The following is a 20,604-nucleotide window of genomic DNA, read 5'->3' as shown; positions in this document are numbered from 1 at the left end:
GTTCATATATTCGTACGGATAAACTCCTTTTTGTAATAGCAAGTCAGGATGTTTAAAATGCTTTTTGAGTAGCTGAAACGACTCTTTTGGACAAGCTTTCACTAATTTATCCAACGATGATGCCATAAAACTAAACGAGTCTAAAAATCGTAGATTTCCTATCGAAAACGATATATACTTTTCTGAATTTTTAGCGATCACTTCTATTTCTGTTTGGCTATCGTATTCTGAAATACTCTGCATGATCAAGTGAGCGTCGTAATTTTGTAAATTGTGAAAAAAGACTGGTATCGGTGTACAACCGGGTTTAATTTGTAGTTTGAGGTTACAATAAGCGTGTGCGGCACCCCTATATTTACCAGTGACGTGGCAGTGATCTCTCACCTTTCTAAATTTGTTGATTCTCTTTTTACAGTCGAGACATTTAGACTCGGTAAATCCCTTACTATTTTTGTACTGATATTCTTTCTTTTGTTTTATCGTCTTGGGTTCTCTGGGCTTCTGACACTGACAGTTGCTCGAGTAATTGGGATAAATTGGTTTTTCACAAATCCAACACGTGTTTGTTTTATCGTGATGTTCTTTAGCTCGCTCGTTAAATTTCATGGTTTGGGGTTTTTCAAATAGACAATTAATATCGCTTTGTAATTGTAACAACGTCGTTATAAATCTAGTTGAAGCGTCTTTGCCTCTATAAGTCTCTTGATACACATTTTTACCGTCGCATCGGACGACAACTAGCGAATAACCGCTAGCTTTGTGAACGTTAATCTTTTTTGTGTTTGTCTCTTTGTCTGAGTGAGTAGGTTTAGATGTCAGTGTCTGTTTGGGTGTTGTTGTTGTTGTTTGTAGTATGGATTCAAAGTCAGCATAAATGACAAATGGTGCTTTTTGTTTGTGCCTATAGTTTTTAAATTCTAATATCGGTACGTCTCTTTCGCCTGGTTGCCCGTCTATGTATTTTGGTTTACCCATAGGAAATACAATCTTTGATGGATGTGCATCTATACCCTTACAATCGGCGATATGTCCGTCTAATTTGTTTTGATTGGTAAAATGACATAGACATCTTCGACAAAAATATTTCTTACATTTATGTTTTGTAACGTCGTACATCAACCTCGTAAATATTTTATCCAACAATAGTGATGCTTGTCACCTTTAGAAATCAAAAGCAGATCGATCTCTTTTGCCCCGTAGTTTTTAGACACGTATAATGGATATATCTCATCCTCATAACCATATACGTTTATCGATAAATTATTTTGTCTTTCTATCTTGGGTATCTGATCGACCGGTGACGGAAAGTCAACGCCTTTAAAACTGAGTCCGTCGTCTTTGGTGTATACAACGGGTTCTTCTTTATGAATTTTATATTTAGGATTATTTCTTATTTGATTTTTTACTTTATCCGTATACAACTCAAGAGCAGCTCTCAAACACCATCTCAAACACTCGTCGTCTTTGTTTTTGATGTTTATCATCGCCTGTTTAATTTTAAGATGTTCGGGTAGGTTTATGTAAGAACTACCTCTCGCTGGATTATATCTGTTGATGTTGATGTATAACGCCATTATCTTTTTTAAAACCCAACCCGATCCTTGATTCGTATACCTTTCATCCTTTCTAAATATCTGGCGATCTCTTCTTTTAAAGCCTGTTTTATTTGACTTTGATTTAAAACGGCTTTCGGCTTGCTATAATGAATAGCTTCGATCGTTTCGATCGTACCATCCGGTTTGGTTTTTTCGTATTTTATTTTGATTGTGAGCTCCATTTTTAAACCTCTCAGCTCTCTCAATTCTGACTTGATTTTATTGACTATTTGTTCCTTGTGCGAATCAAAAAACTTGATCAAATCATGGTTATAAAGTCTGGGGTTTAATTCCCAGTTTCTGTAGTAATTTCTAAACCTTCTCGTTTCTCTAAAAGCTGACTCTGTAAAGTATTCGGGTTGTCTGTATGTTTTAATCGCCGAGATTAAATCCTTTTTCAAAACTCGTCCTTTATAACCCGTCGGTACGTATTCTAGATTTTGTTCGTCTACAATCTGTTTGAGCTCATAAAGTTTCTTTTTCCTCAAGTTTTTAAATTTACTTTCATAATGTTTTATCCCCTCGATGTATACTTAACGAGTAAGAGAAACATTTTCATTGTGCGGTATATTATACCGCTGTACGTAATCACGCAGCGTGGCTTTGTTCCATTTAGAATATCCTTTGACGGTCGGTCTGAACATATTACTCTCCATTTTATTATAGGAAATATAATATTTTTTTCTCATTTTTTTTTGGAAGACAGACTTTGGATTTATAAGCAATCAGACTCACACATTTTTCAAGGTCGCGTTGTTTACGCCAAATTTTTATCGTGCCTCAACACGTTTCAAGGTCACGTGGTGGTGACTCACACATTTTTCAAGGTCACGTGGTGGTGACATCACCTCATTTTAGCGACGACAGATTTTTTTTTTTTTTTTTTTCTCTCTCTCTCTCCCGGCGTCAGGATTTTTTTTTTTTTTTTTCTCTCCCGGCGTCAGATTTTTTTTTTTTTTTTCTCTCTCTCTCTCCCGGCGTCAGGATTTTTTTTTTTTTTTTTTTTGGAGATCGGGGGGATTCCCCTATTTTTTCAAAACCGAGAGCGGCGTGCCCAGGCTCGCCGCAGATTTTTTCGATTTTGGTCCCGTACCCCCGCCCCCCTTACTACTTGTTGCGCTTCTAGGAGGAACGTATGGTGGCTTTAAAGGGACATCGCACATATAAATTGACGCCAATATTCACGACATGGCCTCTCGCAGATATTGACGCCAAGTTGACGCCAATATTCACGACATGGTCTCCAAATCGCAAATATTGATGCTTGGCAAATATGCTTGGCAAGTTTTATCATGGAGGAATTCCTCCATGATGGTTTTATAAATGTGACCGGGGCGATCGATCTCAGCATAATTATCTAGACTCCAACCGGTCGTCAATGGGAATCATTGGATATCATGGATCAGCTAGTTCGATGTTGTGTTTTTTCATAAGAAAATTTCAATGGCGTCATTATATCACTCAGTCATGCATGCATTTCAAAGAATGGCTCAGTGAGTTTTGAGACTCACCAGGTACTGTTTTCGGCCTAAGCCTATCCTGCAATGATTATAATCTGGTTTCAATCTGGTCTCATTTTGCAGTTATGACTGGTGGTGCCACCAATATTTCCAGCGACGAGGCGTTCCTGTGGCGGACTACATCCCGATTTTCGGTAGCTCATACAAGTTTTCAGAGGTAAGATCGTATCAGAATTGTCATCAAACAGGGTTCGAAATTAGCGGTAGCGGGGTCGGGTAAAGTTATGTTTTGCCACGGTAACAGACTGACACTTTTGCAACCTGCGTTTTCCAAAAAGCTGAGTGTTCAGTGGAATAAGAGCTGAACTTGGCAAATAAAAAGTAATGCTACAATAAATATTTTATTAAGCTAGGTCCTGCCTGTTTATGAATGGTGGTTGTTTATCTAAATCAGTGCCGAATAAAATGTTTACAGATTTTGCTTTTTTAACCAATAGTTGCATTGTTTTGTAGCGCCCTTGTATAATTGCTTTTTACATGTACTTTCTCGCACTAACGTATTGGTCATTTCGTAGGGGGGGGGGCATTTTATGTACATAAGACCGTCTATACTAATTCGAACAAACCTGTTATAGCTCCATGCTTGCATGGTCGCGCACGTATAGCACGCATATATGTTTACAACCGTGAGCCATATTGAACTTTTTCTCGACTGACCTTTTCTCGCCCGCTGATTGGTTAATTAGTAAAGCGCTGATGCTTGATCACGTACCGGGAGACGCGTATATGTTTACAACCGTCGGGCGAGCCATCCTCCTCTCGATCGCTGATTTTGGTTCCTTAAGGTGAGCCTACAGAGAAAATAAAGAAAAAATAAACCGCTGATACGAAATGGCCAAGACGTTAGTGCGAGTTGGCCTGCTGGTCTAATTGTTTTGCCATTAGAGGGCGTACTATCGATCACTATATAGTGTTAGGCCAAGACTAATAAATGGCTAGGGCAATGCTTTCGCCATTGAAGGGGGCCATGGTGATATAATTGATAGCGTGCCCGATTGGCGTAAAAGGGCAAGGGTGCCGCAGATTGGCTGATTTTATGTATTAACTGTTTGAATAATGTGCTTTCTTAAAACTCTTGTGCAGGGATTTCACCTTGCAATGGAAGATTTCGTGAAGGAAAAAGGGAAAGTAGTAGGGTAAGGAAAACTAGTAACGATAATGTAAACATACAGCAAAATAAGTCTTTCAATGGTAGGTTTGGCCTAATCTGATCAGATTCGAACCAGCCAACCAATTCCATAAGTTTGATGGTCGAGAGGTAAGACGTCTGCACTAGAAAGCATGCAGGAAGTCATGGGTTCGAGTCCCACCCAAGTGATTTTTTTTCCAACTTTCACTTTGGAGGTAACACACAGTGTTTACACGTCGGTGAGGGGCAAAACTAATATTGATTTACATCACCCCGACCAAAAACTCCATGTTTATGAATAAAATAAGTATTTTCTTTCCCTTTTCTCATTGTTTTTCTACACAAACAATGACATACGATATAATGACTTTGTTTTGCACTATGGTAACAGTAATCAGTTTCGCTTGTGGTCTTGGCTTGTTTTGGACCTCCGGTGTGCTAATGTTCCCAACGTGTGCTTAAAAGGCATGTGGTGATCTTGCTTTTAAAAGCCAGGGTATGCCTATATTAGTTTTCAAACCAGTATTTCGTTGTTAATATTTTACACAGTGATAATTATAATTTTTTCCTGCTGGTGGTGATGGGCCTTTATCGGGTAATAAACACCCCATACAAGTGGATTAAATCTTGAGATAAGAGAGAGCTGATGCAAACACCCCAAATTAAAGCTCTAGGTTTATACTCAGGTTTTGTTTTGTGTTAAAAAAGAGAGAGATTTATCCAAAACACCGTGTTTTTTGTTTAACTCTGTAGGATGTACGAATTCCGACGCCCCATTCTACTCATCAACGATCCAGATGTCATCAAGAAAGTCCTGGTCAAGAATTTCAACCATTTTTGCAACCGCAGGGTGAGGCAATGTGGTTGAAGTGAGACGGTGGGCGCTAGAATTCCGGGGGGGGGGGTATTCTGCCTTTAGTCGGTCGTACTAGCTACAATGTGGTACCCCGCGGCCTGACCAAAGGCATAATACAAAAAAGAGAGTTCTAGTGCTCGAGTTACTGGGTCTAGGTGAATTTGAATTCAAAATTTGGTACTGAGTTCGGCCTTCTCCTTATAACGTCTCACTTCTTTGTAAATTATACAGACATTTTGCAATAGTGCGCCACCAATTGTTTTAAAACCCACGTACAAAAAAGGGCATCCGTATTATCTTGAGGTCTCGAGCGCCACCTTTATTGTCCCTGAAGCGATCTCAGCAGAGCTTGTATTGGTTGGAGTCATGACGATGAATTTAATAGAGTATTGTTTTTCTAAACTTAACTGAAGATTCTGGCTATACATGCAGGCGAATCTTAGGTCTTGTAGGCGTCAAAATCACGTGACCAAAACAAGCGTGTGCACAAAAAAACAATCCATATAGCCGTTCGATGAACATGTACATGTATATCAAAACCGTAAAACGGAACAATCCTTATGTTTGAAAAATACTCGGACGGACCTATTTACTTGCTTGCCTCCGTGGTGAATACAATGGAGTCGAGCATGGGACTCCGGATCGAGCTGGGCAGGGACGAGGTTGACTAAGGATCGCTTCGCTTTGTTACTCTAATACACAGAGACATATATCGTTATTTTCGTTTCACTATCCATATCTTGGCAGGTGTTTCCCCTCCTCATACCCCCATTGACCAGAGGCTTGAGTATGCTCGCCAACGAGGAATGGAAAGATGTTCGTAACATCCTGTCGCCAACGTTCAGTGCTGTAAAGATGAAAAAGGTATCTATCCGTTCTGTTTACAAGTATCCCCTCACCGGCAAAGACAGTACAGTTGGGGTGACCGACCGACGCCATCTGGGGCCCAGTTCGGGCAAGGACCATTAGTCGACTAGTGGTTGGTTTGTGACGTACCTTACGCCTGCGCACTAATAGCAAAGTGCGAACGTCTCTGGTCGAACGCTGGTCAAAATGTCATTGCAAAACGTCTGGATCCTGGCTCCCTGCTGTACGTTATGAACGCGCGCGGCTATGGTTACCAGCGATGCAACCAGCCCCAGTAGGTTGGTTCCAAATAGTCGACTAGAGTAGTCAACCATCGTCGACTAGACAGAGTTCGGGCAAGCAATAGTCGACCAATGGTTAACTATAGTCCTTGCGCGAACTTGCTCTTGCCTGACTGCAATTTTGCCGCGACGCGCGGCCGTACCACCATGTACCACTGCGTGTACATAATTTTTATATACAAATCCCCTGGTGTACTTGCGTCACACACAAGGAACGGTGCGCGTCAACCAACTAAATGTCCCGCCCATGGGACGTCGTTGCTAGGTAAAAGGGCGCCCTCTTGTTGGCGCACGGAGCCCATAGGCGCTCTTCTTGAGTGAACGATCGAGGCGCTCTAGCCACGTAATTTTCTGGGCAGAAATGGGGTCAACGTCGTCTTCGTCTCCGCCAAACTGTATTATATAGTTTTCCCAGTTATTTTAAGACATATCAATAACTTGAGACAGTCTCCTGACCATGACTAGAGTAGGCTAGTGGAAACGTTGAGCCCAAACTTAACTCACTCAGCCTCAGTGAAGATAATTGCGAGAAGTCCCAACGCCTTCCAACCTACTTAGCGAAAATAGATGGATAGACACGTTCTTTTTAGAACTAACCAGAACTGTTCTTATCAGAACTAAATCTACTAAGCCACAGTAGTTATTACTACGTGGTGTTACCGCAAACCTAAACTTTAAGGTGTCATTCTGTAATGACAATAATACAAAAAGTGTGTCTATATAAACATCAGTTGCAGTGCGGAATTTTTTTTCAGGTGCGTTTTTGTATGTTAAGATATAATTTGTGTGTCTTTTGTTTTAAGATGTCTGTTTTGATCAATGAGTGTTGCGAAAGACTGGTGTCTGGCTTCGACAGGGCACAGGAGGGTGGGACCCCCGTGGAATGCAGGGAGTAAGTTCCGCTCACTACTACTCACTACCACCGCCTTAGACACATTCAGCAACTTCGGCTCAATATACCGAGCCATTAAGAATCAGCATTTGCCTCCTGTTTATTGGTTTGTTTCATCAAAATAGATTCAACTTATGTATGCTATTTAGTTATAAATGGGAATAAGAACAATTTAAAAGATTTTTTTGCCTTTAAGCTTTACTTTTGACATAATATTGTGTATATTTTGATTAGATTGTTTGGAGGCTACACCTTGGACGTGATTGCCCGATGTGGATTCGGTCTGCAAGTGAATGTACAAGACAAAGACGATCCCTTCGTGAATAATGCGAAGAAGGTATTTGACTTCGGCAACGCAAATCCGGGTGTGGCTCTTGCGAGTAAGTAACACTAAGCAGGAAGATTATGCCGTCCGTAAATCGTCCTTATGACGACACAGAACAGTCCAGCTGTGCCTGAGCTACGACTGTCGAGAACAAATTATAGTCGCCGATATTTCGCGACCTCAGTGTTACTGTGACGATTATTAAGACGATCGGCGCTAAGGGAAAACAAATCAGTGAACAGCCACAACAGCAGAAAAAAAAACAAATTCTGCGGCGTGTTCGCGACAGGCGCGGGAATCAATCGCAGTCGACCTGTGTGACGCCATATGCACATCAGGATCATTATTTCATTGTGTAGCCAATCAGCGTTCGGCACAAATTGTTGAATGAACAGATGTGTAGTGTAGATAGCCGACTATCTAGTACTTGTGTTGTCACAAGGTCGACTTGAGGGCAGCTTCAATTTAATGCGTATATATATATTTTTGCAGCATATCGTATTGAACCAATCACATCACGCACCCTAACATGAATATTTATCACGCAGTGTTGATGGAAGATACTGTAGATTCTCGTAGTGTTTCCCCTTCAATTACACTTATCCCAACCAACAAAAGTATTTGATGAAAATGGGCATGGGTTTGAACCACAGATCTTGGGATCCATAGTTCATTCCACTATCCACTATGTGTGGCAGCTTGACGAAAGCCGTTCTTTGAAATGATTTAGTGTACATGCACAATGATTGAGAGCAATGGTGTGACGTCATTGTTATTTTCTTATGAATATACATCAAACTAACCATATAATTATTATCCATTGACGATGTTTGCTGCAGTAAAAAAAACAACGCGCGCGGCTTAAATTACACGCTAAAAGTCCCGGGACAGAATTGACCCGGAAAAGGGTCATGTGGGGCCTGACCCTTTTCCGGGTCAAAAATGACACTTTTTTTTGGTCAAAATTACACTGTATGGCTCATTCTCCGGGTCATTTTGACCCGGAAAAAGGGTCGTTTTGACTCGGAAAAGGGTCAGGCCCCGCCTGACCCTTTTCCGGGTCAAATCTGAACCTGGATTTTTTGGAGTGTTAGTGTAGGCACGAATACAATATTGTATTGGATTAATGAGCTAGATCTGGCACATTGTGAAGACCAGATGCATGCACACAAAAAACCACCAAAATCATCAAATCATCCATGTTCATTATGCAGTGCTGCAAATGAATGGGGAATCCCCTCACATAAGTCGTTATCTGGATCAAGGTCTATCATGAGCTTGATGTCCGAGCAAATAAAAGTTCCTTAACTGGTGTCTTAAAAAAAACATGTTAATGCCTCAGCATTTTGAATAGAAAAAGTGAACACGAGTTCAAAACCTCAGTGAAAACCTTGTTTTTATTCTGGTCATTCTTATGCAGTGGTATTCCCACCCCTGGTACCGCTCTTGAAATGGATGAATGTCACCATTGTCGATCAGTCAGCCATAGATTATCTCAAGGAGGTTGCGGAAGAAGCTCTCAAGATGCGGAAAGAGGGAGAAGGCACATCTAAGGTGCGACAAACATATGCAGAGCAAACAAATTAAGGAGTAGATTAAAAAAATGTTTAAAGCGCACTTACATTTTATTCCTGCATTTGTAAAAAAAAAGAAAAAAAAAAGGGGGGGAGCCCGGGGGAGGGGGGGGGGGGGGGTTGAGCCTATTATGACTATTCAAAAGAATGGGGATGGTATTATTTTTCTGGCCACTCGTGGTACATCTAGATAGGATTCAAACTTGCGAGGGAAGGAGGGGGGTCGCTTTACCTTATTGTACGCTTGAGGGTGCCATTCATTGCAAAATGAATATTTTTACATAACCAGTTACGCTAAATTTCAATTTAAACACTGGCTTGGATCATACAACTGGCTCGAATGTTTTTGGGATTGTGTTGTGTCTTAGTAATGTACACGTAAATGAACGAACGAAGAGAATGAAACAAGAACGGAAACAATTAGCTTCGAACGCTGGCCGACAGCAGGAACGGATCCAGGAATTTTCACAGGAGGGGGGTTTCATCAGCCAAAAATTCTAACAAATTGACTGAAGATGGTATTTTTATTCGCCGAGGGGGCCTTGTCCGTCCACCTGTCAGTGTTCTTATACATGAGCTTATGGGGTACCACGAACAAAGGGTAACAATGTGGACAGTACCCCGCAAGTCGGTCTTTATTAGAAGTCTCGGTACCCCAGGTGTGACGCGATATGTAGTTTCAGATTTCAATAGAAACAAAGGAGAACAACAGTAGGCAAGTAGAGTTGGACAATAACTATATCCACATTATGCGGTTGTGTGTATGGACATGTCTCGCCAGCTCTCCTTCGATCGTCTGGCTGGTTCGTCTGGTGGTGTCCTGCCGCCATGACGTGTCCTATCCCTGCAGTGGTACAATGGTGGGCCACAGCACCAGGCTATCCCCTCTTCTCGATGGACAGGACCAGTTACACTGGTGGAAGTAGGGCCAGCGGAACACCCTAGGGAGTTGGAGTGGGAATGGGGAAATGGAATCGAAATGTGGAGTTGAAATAAGGGTGGAGTCGGAATGTGGGTGGAGTCAGAATGTGGGTGGAGTCGGAAGGTGGGTGGAGCAACTTAAGGGTGGGCCAACGTCGGTGACGCAACTTATTTCCCTTTGGACTTTGTCCTGGAATCCTTAATCTTAAGTAGATCTGACCTAGAACATAGACTAATATAATTGGTGAACGGAAACAGTCAATCAAGAACAGTGGTCGTGCCTTCAATCATTCATCATCTGTCATGTCATGCCATCCTAATCAAGAGCCTCTGCAATTATCACTGGAGAATCAAGCAATCAACTGCCTAAATCCTAGCCCTGAAACGCCTTTTATACACTAAATTTGAGCGTCCATAGGCTACAGTTGTAACTACAGCTTCTCTTTTCCATACAACGGTGCATGCATAAACCAAATTGACCAATCAAATACTGGAATTCCCCATGCGCAAAGTGTGGGTGACTCACATGGTCTTTGGCATTTAAAACGTACATTTTCTGGCTATATAATTTCGTTGTTTTCTGACTTCAACTTGGATAGAACATTGATCTGCTGCAGTTGATGCTTAATGCCCACAATGACACCGAGCTTGACCAGGGAGATGTGGACTCGGTGGTGAAGAGCAAGGGGAAAGGTACCAGGCAACACAAGCCACTGTCTAACGAGGACGTCCAGGCTCAGGTAAACACACCCATGTTTACGTTTCATACCAAGTGTGGACATTCCCTTGGTTTCGTGTAGTTAAGAAAAACCTCTGAAACAAATTATTTTACTCTCACTGTGAAAACACTTTCAAGCCATTTTTTCCCCTATGATTCCCTTAATTAGTGTTTCTCTTAATTAGTGTTTCTCTTCATTTTGCCACGGATAAACCTAACCCCAAAATGCCTCTAAACCTGTTTTCCAGAAATGGGGAAACACTGTGTGGACTTGCCCAAGTCCACACAACGTCGCCTCTACCTGGTTTATGTGGACCTCTTTTGTTCGGAAGTCCACACAGTGAATGTAATGCCTATCCAGCAAGTGTTATCTAGCCCAATTCTAAATCTTACTGGTTTCTTTGTAAAGTATGTTTGGTAGGCCTACACTTTTCTTTCGGATAAAGCTAAAACACACCCGTCGGAAACTGCGTTGTGTTTTTACATGGCGTTTCTCAGAGTGTCATAAGGTCTACAGCGGTCACGTTTATTGAACCCGAAATTTTTTCATCGTTAACGTCGCTCAAATACCGATCGGCAGCTTCTGCTTCAACGGAGTTTAATTCATATATTCACGGGAAAGCGAAACTGAAGGAACTTTTTATAACCTCAACGTTGAGACTTTCCATTGCGATGTTGGCCGTTATGATACCCTAAATAATTCGCTTCGTATAAATTATGTCGGCGTGATGTATAGACCATGCGACACTTAACATCATATTTTTAAGCTTCTACCAACCTGAAGATTAGTAGGCAAGCTTTCATCCACTCCTGTGGACTTTCTCAAGCCAAGTGATTGTGTACTCAGTTTCTTGCTGTCTGTTGTCCCGAGATCACTGGAGCGTAGATAGGTGATAATGAGTAACCAGAGTCCCTATTCAGTAAGGGTTCATCCCAAGGACAAATCGCCCATAGAAGAGAGAACAGGTATTATCTACAAGATTGCACTGATTGTGACAGTTCATACGTTGGAGAAACAGGGAGAACATTAAAGGAGAGATTGAAAGAACACAAACGAGTTCTTAGACTGAATTAGAACAATCCATCTCTTTCAGCAGTTGCAGAACACGCCCTTAATACTGGACACAACATTGGATGGGACAATGCCCACATTATCGACTTTGAAACACATTTCTGGCCAAGAAAGGTGAAAGAATCCATCTGGATCAAAAGGATTAATCCCTCACTGAATAGGGACTCTGGTTACACATTATCACCAATCTGCGCTCCAGTGATCTCGGGACAACAGACAGCAAGAAACTGAGTACACAATCACTTGGCTTGAGAAAGTCCACAGGAGTGGATGAAAGCTTGCCTACTAATCTTCAGGTTGGTAGAAGCTTAAAAACTACATGTTATGATCACCCCAACCGATGAAAGTTTTCTGTATTACATGTGACACTTGTTTACAAATTGGATGCTGTGGTCACGTGATGCATGATGCCAACTTTCAGCAGACGGTTGTCCTCTGCGCTGCATGTACATCTCCTGAAATTTCATTTCATTTCATTTATTATTTCTCAGGTAAGAACACACATAGACACAGAATACAAAAACAAACATTTAAGGTAACGTGCTAGTGTAACAAATGCAAAAAACAAACAAAAACAATATTGATAACACCCTTGAAGGATTGCCAAAAGCGAACTATATCTGGTGGCTCTCACTAAAAATGCTATCAATTACAAAGAAAACAAAAACATGCATGTATAAAATACCCAATCCCATCGAAATATGACTGGTTTTAAAGTGTTGACCGTGTACTGTTTTACATGCATGGTTTCCAAAATGCCCTTGTAGTTTTCACACACGAGTCTTTGGGAAGAAACTGCAGCTGCTAGCCAGTGGATTTCATTATGCGTTAAGTTTTCGGCCGCGCCGTAACAGAGTTATTCGGCCACGGCCTTACAAGTTATAAAGCTTGCATGAGGCTCAATCTTCTGCCATAGCTATGAATGCAGCGACACATCCCTTGGTGTGGCCAAAGTAGATCCATTATACGACCGATGGTGCTGGCACCAACGTCATTGATATTCTTCCCTAGGCAATTACGTTCTTCACGGCGGGTATGGAGACGACCAGCACATTGTTGAGTCTTACGGCCTACCTGCTCGCCATGAACCAGGACATACAAGAGAAGCTGCACGCCGAAATTGACAACCTCGCTCCCACCGGGGACAGCCTGGGCTATGACGTCATCCCCAAGATGGAGTATCTGGACATGGTGATCAGTGAATCTCTCCGCCTGTATCCACCAGCGGTCTTGTAAGTAAAACAGGCGATCAGTTGCACCCGATTTCACGAAGAGCTGCGAGTTGCGACGTGTAACACGTCGCAACTCGCGACGCGTCGTAAGATCCGTTTCACGAAATTGCGATGTGTTGAACGCGTCGTAAGTTCCTTGACAACGGCTTAAAACACGTCTAAGTTACGACGTGTGTCTTTGCAAAATAAGAAGCATCCTTTTCTTACCCAGTTTTACGCCGTAAAAATATACATAAACGAAACTACAATACCGAGACAATGTGTCTAAAGTTGTAAATAGAAAATACATTGAATAATTATGAATTAGCGTGGTTAACTTTTCAAAGTAGCTATACAGTCCACAGGGAGCTTGTCTTCCTTCATAATACATATAAAAAAATTCCTTATAGTACTTACTACACGTCAGGGAACCTCATCGCTTATACTGACCTGTAACATTGTCAAACGAGGACCGCATCACGTGTGCAACATTGTCCAATGAGGACAGCCGTCACGCGTGTGTTACATCGCCCAATTACAGACCCCAGCTTAGCTTACAGCCGTGACTACTTTTCTGTTCGACAATATTCATTTTATTCATCATAAGTGCCATTTACGCCGGAGGACATAACTCGCATTTATGGCTGTCATCTGAGTTACGATTGTAGGCTTTTCTAAAAGAACGGGTTTTTTTTAGAACTAAGCAGGACTGTTCTCATCAGAACTAAAACTAATTCGCGAAAGTTGATAATAAGCAGGACAAGTTCTTTCAGAACTAAATATCTACTGAGCGACAGTAGTTATTACCTAATTAGTGTACATGTTACCGCAAAGCGAAACGATAAATCTGAATTAATTTACACACAAAGGCACTTATATCAATTTCCCAGAAGCTATGAAAATCCTAAAAAGGAGAAGTCAGTAAGTGTTTTGTAACTTTTTAAAACTGTTGTCTGTAAAAATGCATGACTAAATGTATATGTTTGACTTCCTAATTGGTCATATATGACAGTTATGGATCAAAGCGTTTAAAGAAGCTCTGTTCTTGAGACTGACATATACTTTGTTCCTTGTTGAGTTAATAAATCTCATAAAATGGCTTTTTAGGGTTATTTAAGAAGCTGGTGAACACTCTGAAACTGGTGGCACATTTTCAAGGTCCAAGTTTTAGTGACAAATTTATTTCATATCACTTTCGTCGATAGTTTTGTCCGTCCAGACTTTCTGAGTGATTAAAACTCACATTATACGTAACAACCTGAAAAATAAAGTACATTGAACAATCTAATAACTCTCGGCTCAGATTGACCCAGAATGCGGGTTCCATTGGGCTTAACCCATTTTCGGGTCAAAAAATGACACTTTTCCAGATAAAAACATGACCCTTTTCCGGGTCAAAAATTACACTTTTGCGGGTCACAAATTATACTTTTCCGGGTCACAAATTACACTTTTCAGTGTCACAAATTACACTTTTCCGGGTCAAAAATGACACTTCCGGGTCAAAATGATTGTTTTTTTGTTCCCGTCAAAATTGACCCAGATGTTGTTACAGTGTATACGACAAGCTGTTGGATAATACCCCTTTAAGTTATTTGGAATGTTTCTTAATCTTGCAGTCTGGAACGCCTGTGCAACGAGACCATACGTTTGGATGAGTTCACTGTAGAGAAGGGACTATGCGTGTTCGTTAGCATCTGGGCGCTTCATTACAGTCCCGAGTATTGGCAGAATCCTGCAAAGTTTGACCCCGAAAGGTATAGTCAAATGATTTAGTGGAGTAACGGAGGGACGGGCCGCGTAATTTTTTTTCCTAGGAGGGTTAGTGGCAATGTCATGAATAATTCAGTTTTTCCTTTGAATCATTGCAAGACTTAGGTTCTCGTTCTATTTTCCCCTTAATTTAAAATTATCTCAGTGATAAATTTGGAGAAGAAAAATAGCTGATGAAAATGAGCAGCGACGACGTGGATTCGAACCAGGGATCTTTGTATCCATAGCTCATCTCGCTATCCACTAGGCTACTGTGTGGTATAGCTCGACGACAACCGTTCTTTAAAATGCTTTAATGTATTGTAACTAGTTGAGTAACTAACAACAATGCTGTTGATGTCATTGTCCGTTCTCATGGATAAACATGAATTATTCATGACATTGCCCCTAACCCTCCTAGGAATAAAAATTACGCGGACGGGCCCTGGTCGAGACGTGTGCCCAACCAGTGGCATTAATCTTCTAATTGTTACTCCTTTTTTTGTCTCGTCGTTTTATCATGCTAATATGATCAGCTGGGATGGGGATTGTCAGTTTCAGTGCAATTTTGTGATTTCTAGATGTATTTCTTAACTATAATTGTCTTTCAGATTACTTGTGTGTTTTTTTTTAATAACATATTGTTCTTCTTCTTGTCAAGGTCTTGTCTTTGTTTATATCTTTGCCTTGATGTACAAAAAATGTACATGTATTTGTATATAATGTGAGGGCCCCAAATTATCAATTCCTCCTGGATGGGTTACAGTGCCGGCGAGTGGGGGAGGGGGGAGGGAAGGGGATGGCCAAAATCCTAAAACTCCCCGGTCATGAAATTCGAAAAGGGGGGGGGGGGGGGGGTGGACACCACATGGCACTAGAGGTCACTGTTTATGATGCAGATGTATATCTCATGCAAACTGGCACTCTTACACTGCATCAAGACGTTGATTTTTTGGCTGTTCCCCATTTTTCAGTGCTATTTCATACATTTTGGCATTTTATTTTCTCGCCGCAAAAATATGCGGTAGGGGGGGGGGAGTATCCGATGACTTATCACCCCTTGTCAAAAAGTGGGCGAATATATCCTTGCCATCCTCCCAGGAATTTACACGGCCACGGCCCTTATGCGGCCTGCTCAGAATCTGAAGAAGGAAGCAAAGATGTCGAAGAGTTTCTCGCCCTGCCGGCCTCCAATTCGAGGTGCTAAGTTCCCTCGTACAGTGCTGAATCTTGGATGCAGAAGCATTAAGTATGTTCGGGTTAAAATGAGAACGGAGCTGGAAAGTTTCGTTCAACAGTAAACAGGTTTCTCAGCTATATAACCAGGTTCTTGATTTGTTTCAAGAACTGGGATCTTGCACACGTTTTAATGGAGGTAAGCTCGTACTCCACATGCAAATGTGAAATGAATTCGACGCCATGGAACTTTGCTGCGAAATTCGCGAGAATTGAAATGTTCAACTCTTGCGAATTCGTAGTCAAGAAACTTGCCGTGACGTCACAATGCGCGGTCGCGTTCGCTCTCCGGCTGAGTATGAACTTGCTTTTATTTTTTTGAGCATGTGACTTAAACTTGATATAACTTCTCAATTTGTGTGGTATCAACTGCCGGCTTATGAACCACTGTATTATTTGAAAATCCTTACTCAAGGCAAACGCTTGGTGGCGCTAGGCAGTACCCTTTGTAAATTATTCCTTTTTCTTATGTTTGGAAATGCAGATTCAGCGCTGAGAACAAGGCCAACATCAAACCGTGCACCTACATGCCGTTTGGCTTCGGTCCGCGTAACTGCATCGCTATGCGCTTCGCCTTGCTGGAAACCAAGATGGCGCTCGTCCATGTCATGCAGAAGTTCCGCTTCGACGTTTGCTCCAAAACTGAGGTAAGCTGTTTACTATTTTATACAAAGTTTCAAATGTCGATCGATGAACTGCAATAACAGATATAAGCAAGAGTAGACCTGTTTGTTTTATTTATTGTAAGTGAGTTACAGTAACACCTCCAAGATGGCCGATGTATACAAAGTGTATTGAGTCATTGTAAAGCATTTCCCGGGGTGCTTTTTTTCTGAATGTCTTTAAAGATGAATTCGGCGACCAAAATCAGAAGCTTTTACTGCGTTGGTATCACGCTCACGCACAGAAGTGTGTATTTGCCTGCAATCGGGGACCCCGTATTGTCCCTCTTTTGTTTGTACTCTAACTTTTTAGGAAAACCTCCAATATGTTTTGAACACGAATCCGAATTGGGGACCTCTCGGGAATTTGGGACCCTATTGTCCTCTATTGTTCAACGTCTCCTATTGAATGCAGAAACAAACTCGCATACACTCTTGTCCTCCCGAGGACAATACTTTGTGTTTCTTTTTGTCCCTGTTTGTTTTCTGAATGTCTCTATAGATGAATTCGGCGACCAAAATCAGAAGCTTTTACTGCGTTGGTATCACGCTCACGGACAGAAGTGTGCATTTGCCTGCAATCGGGGACCCCCTATATTGTCCCTCTTTTGTTTGTACTTTAACTTTTTAGGAAAACCTCCCATATGTTTTGAACACGAATCCAAATTGGGGACCGCTCGGGAATTGGGGACCCTATTGTCCTCTATTGTTCAACGTCTCCTATTGAATGCAGAAACAAACTCGCATACACTCTTGTCCTCCCGAGGACAATACTTTGTGTTTTCCTTTGTCCCTTTAATATAACACTTTCCCATAGACTAAGCACACAAACCTACTACAGAGGACCCTTCTGAACAAAATACCCAACGCCCGACGACTGAAAGGATCTGTTGTTCTTAACGAGGCGTGTGTGCATTTTGGTATTTCTATTGGTCAAAGGAGCCCGGAGTGCGCGTGCGTACTACCTGAGCGCGGCTCGCGCGAGCCTAATGCCACCGCAGAAAATGGCTGCCGCCGGATTGGTCTGTACATATTAACATATAGAAAGCACCCAGAGAGCGCAAACCTCCGCCAAGGCTAAACTATAAGCCTTTTCGGAGTTCCAACTGCGCGCATTCGTAACCTGTGACAACGCACATTGTTTGTCTCAAATGCCCTTTGACAGTACCCACAATGCACAAACAGCCTTTTTGTAAAGTCAGTGGCGCGATGTTGTCAAAGGCCATTTGAGACAAACAATGCGCGTTGTCACAGGTTATGAATGCGCAGTTGGAACTCCGAAAAGGCTTATTCCCCGCCATACTGTCAGTAGGCCTACACCCAAAATAAATACCCGCATAAATGGTGAAGAATCCTATACAATATCCTAGATCCAGACCCAGATCCGGATTATCTTGTTAACATAAGACAAACCAACCAACCAACAAACAAACTAACCAAATCCGATGAAAACATCGGCGGAGGTAATAATACTTTAAAGCTATTTAAAAAAAAAAAATTGGCAATCTCTTTTCTAGATTCCACCGACTCTGAGTAAATATGGATTTATTTCCCCCAAGAGTGTACTGCTGAGTGCTGTTCCCAGGATCTAGGATGGGAGACCCTCCCAAGACACTTGGAAATCGCATTGTTGTTTTCATGGAGAACTGTTAATTTCTTTCAGAGACAAATAATTAGAGTATTCGTATTTTATTAAGAATTTTGATATTACAACTAAAAATATTTATAATATATTGATAGACGAAAGAGGTAAAACACCTCAGATTGAATCGTGGTGGGAAAACGTATTTGGTGAGAAGATTAAGTGGACTTCCACATGGAAAAAGAAAATAGTCGACATTAAAGAAATTAAGTTGAGAAACTTCAATTACAGACTCATGCATCGTCTAATAGCAACGAAAGATTGATTGTATAAATAAAAAAATGAGAATAGTCCGTTGTGCTCAACGTGTGACACGATTGACGACTATAAACACGCATTCTTAACCTGTTTACAAACAATTGAATTCTGGAATCAATTAAAGGTTTACTACCAAGAAAAAACAAAAAGTAGTTTTATCACACCAACATTGCCAAACCTATTAACAGGTCTTGATAGAAGACCTGAGGTTAATTTGATAATTACGATAGCAATGTTTTCAATACATTAAGCAAGAATCAAAATGAGTATAGAAAATAAAAGGATAAATATTTTTAATGTGTTCATTACAGAGTTATTATTCAGAGCAAAGTTTCAAAAGAAAAACAAAGACTTCTGGCAACATTTTATGACTTAACTGTATACATTTCTTTAATTAATATGCCTACTGCTGTTCACACTTATATATTTTTATTCAAAATGATAACACCATATATATTATAACCTATGGTTCTTACAAACATTTATATACATGTAGTACATCAAAACTAATGTTGTGTATATCATTTATGATTGTTATATTTGTACTTTCTAAACATTGTAATAACTAGATTTTCAATATTGTAATTAATGGAAATAAATTTTGAAGGAAAAAAAAAGAATTTTGATATAATATTTTAGATTAAAGGGAATATACAACATTTGCAAACATCGAAAAATAAAACTACCAAGTTTTTGCAAAAAACCTTAATAGGATGTTGGTAAATGACAGTCTAAAGCATCCTGTAAAATTATGGCACCTGGTATACTGTCATTTTCAAGAAAAGTGGTATTTTTGTATCAATTTCCAACGCTGATCGGCCGATCAGCGTTGGAAACAACTGGCTTTTTTTCAAATACTGGCCCCAATTGACCATTGCACTTGTTTGCAATCGATTACAAACCTATGAACGGGTACGAGCCAGCTAGACTGGTTCCCTGACCTTACAATTCCCCAATGTATGTAAACTGCTCTGTTTCTTCTTATATGAAGTCAGGGAACCAGACTACAGGAAAATGATCGTTTTTCTTGGTTTTTATAGCATTTTCGATCCCAAAACCTCCAAAAAGTCAGTGTAACTATATTTGCTTTATATTTCCAAACCCCCAATTCCATCCATTTCTGAAAATTACAGCAAAAGCAAATGATGTATATTCCCTTTAAAATGCAACTTCAATAATCGGGTGTTTGTCAGAGTTGGAATCTCGCCGAGATGTTTTGCAGACCATGTGACTCGACTTCTTTTTTGTTTTGCTCATATAGAAGGCATATCTTATCTGGTGAATTATGAACTGTGTGTGTAATAGTATATACATTTGTACATGTATTTGTTATCGATTTCTTTATTTTATTTTAAATGTTTACGTAATTCTGCCTGTGGCTGTACAAAGAATTAGAGCGTAAGGTAATAGTTTATAAACCATTTAACCAACCCGACGAAATGAGTCACAAGCACCGATCGCTACAAAAAAAAAAGAAGAAGACAAATCTGGATAGCCCATTGCCTTCACTGTAAAAAGTGAAGTCACCGTCCGCCGTATTACCACTCTTGGTACTTGGTTGGTTCTTCTCCTAAGCTAAGGACTCAGCAAGGGAGTTTAACAGGAGGCCAAAAACAATAACAATGGAATTGTAAAGACAGCTATCTCAATTTAACTTTATTCGTTACCCTTTTATTAAATGTATCCATTGTATTTTATTAAACAGTTAAAATTAATTTGTGACTAAAAAATAGTTTGTATATTAAATTATATTGAGATAAAAATATTTAACACATAAATATTGTCTTTATTATAAATGTACGATGGGAATGTTTATACTGGTCCCCGTGCCATATTTGAATTGAGAGATTTGGAACCAGCGCGTATGTTTACGATTGTCTGTCTTATTTTTAAGGTCTTGTTGAATGGAAACTAACCTAATATCGCATTGTTCCTCGGAAAAGACGAGAAAAAAAAACGGTTCTTAAAGTTACATCTGACGCAGCGGACATTTTGTGGCATACGCATTATTTCCAGCATTTGGAGGTAGAAATAGAAGGATCTGATACACCGTGCCCTCTGGAGACGTGCACGCAATAGGGAACAAAAGATTG

At 40.6% G+C, this 20,604-nt stretch overlaps 1 protein-coding gene across 2 annotated transcripts in view; it reads left to right on the top strand.

Annotated features, from left to right (window-relative positions):
- LOC119735872 (cytochrome P450 3A24-like) overlaps positions 1-19,151 on the top strand; it is a 32,086-nt gene extending 12,935 nt beyond the window's left edge. Inside the window, exons 1-13 of one of the 2 annotated variants that reach the window (XM_038209817.1) lie at positions 2,769-2,875; positions 3,179-3,272; positions 4,199-4,251; positions 4,998-5,094; positions 5,848-5,964; positions 7,052-7,140; positions 7,375-7,520; positions 8,886-9,019; positions 10,560-10,700; positions 12,762-12,982; positions 14,581-14,718; positions 16,434-16,596; positions 18,129-19,151. In XM_038209817.1, coding sequence (XP_038065745.1) covers positions 2,832-2,875; positions 3,179-3,272; positions 4,199-4,251; positions 4,998-5,094; positions 5,848-5,964; positions 7,052-7,140; positions 7,375-7,520; positions 8,886-9,019; positions 10,560-10,700; positions 12,762-12,982; positions 14,581-14,718; positions 16,434-16,596; positions 18,129-18,203 — 1,512 coding nt within the window. In that variant the 5' untranslated portion in view covers positions 2,769-2,831 and the 3' untranslated portion in view covers positions 18,204-19,151. Of the gene's footprint in view, positions 1-2,768; positions 2,876-3,178; positions 3,273-4,198; positions 4,252-4,997; positions 5,095-5,847; positions 5,965-7,051; positions 7,141-7,374; positions 7,521-8,885; positions 9,020-10,559; positions 10,701-12,761; positions 12,983-14,580; positions 14,719-16,433; positions 16,597-18,128 lie in introns of those variants that run through there. The other variant, XM_038209816.1, reaches the window with a different exon arrangement.
- The last annotated feature ends 1,453 nt before the right edge of the window (positions 19,152-20,604 follow it).

This window comes from Patiria miniata, unplaced genomic scaffold (genome assembly GCF_015706575.1).
Source record: "Patiria miniata isolate m_02_andy unplaced genomic scaffold, ASM1570657v1 HiC_scaffold_29, whole genome shotgun sequence".
Classification (NCBI taxonomy): domain Eukaryota; kingdom Metazoa; phylum Echinodermata; class Asteroidea; order Valvatida; family Asterinidae; genus Patiria; species Patiria miniata.
This window is presented reverse-complemented; position numbering and strand designations above follow the sequence as displayed.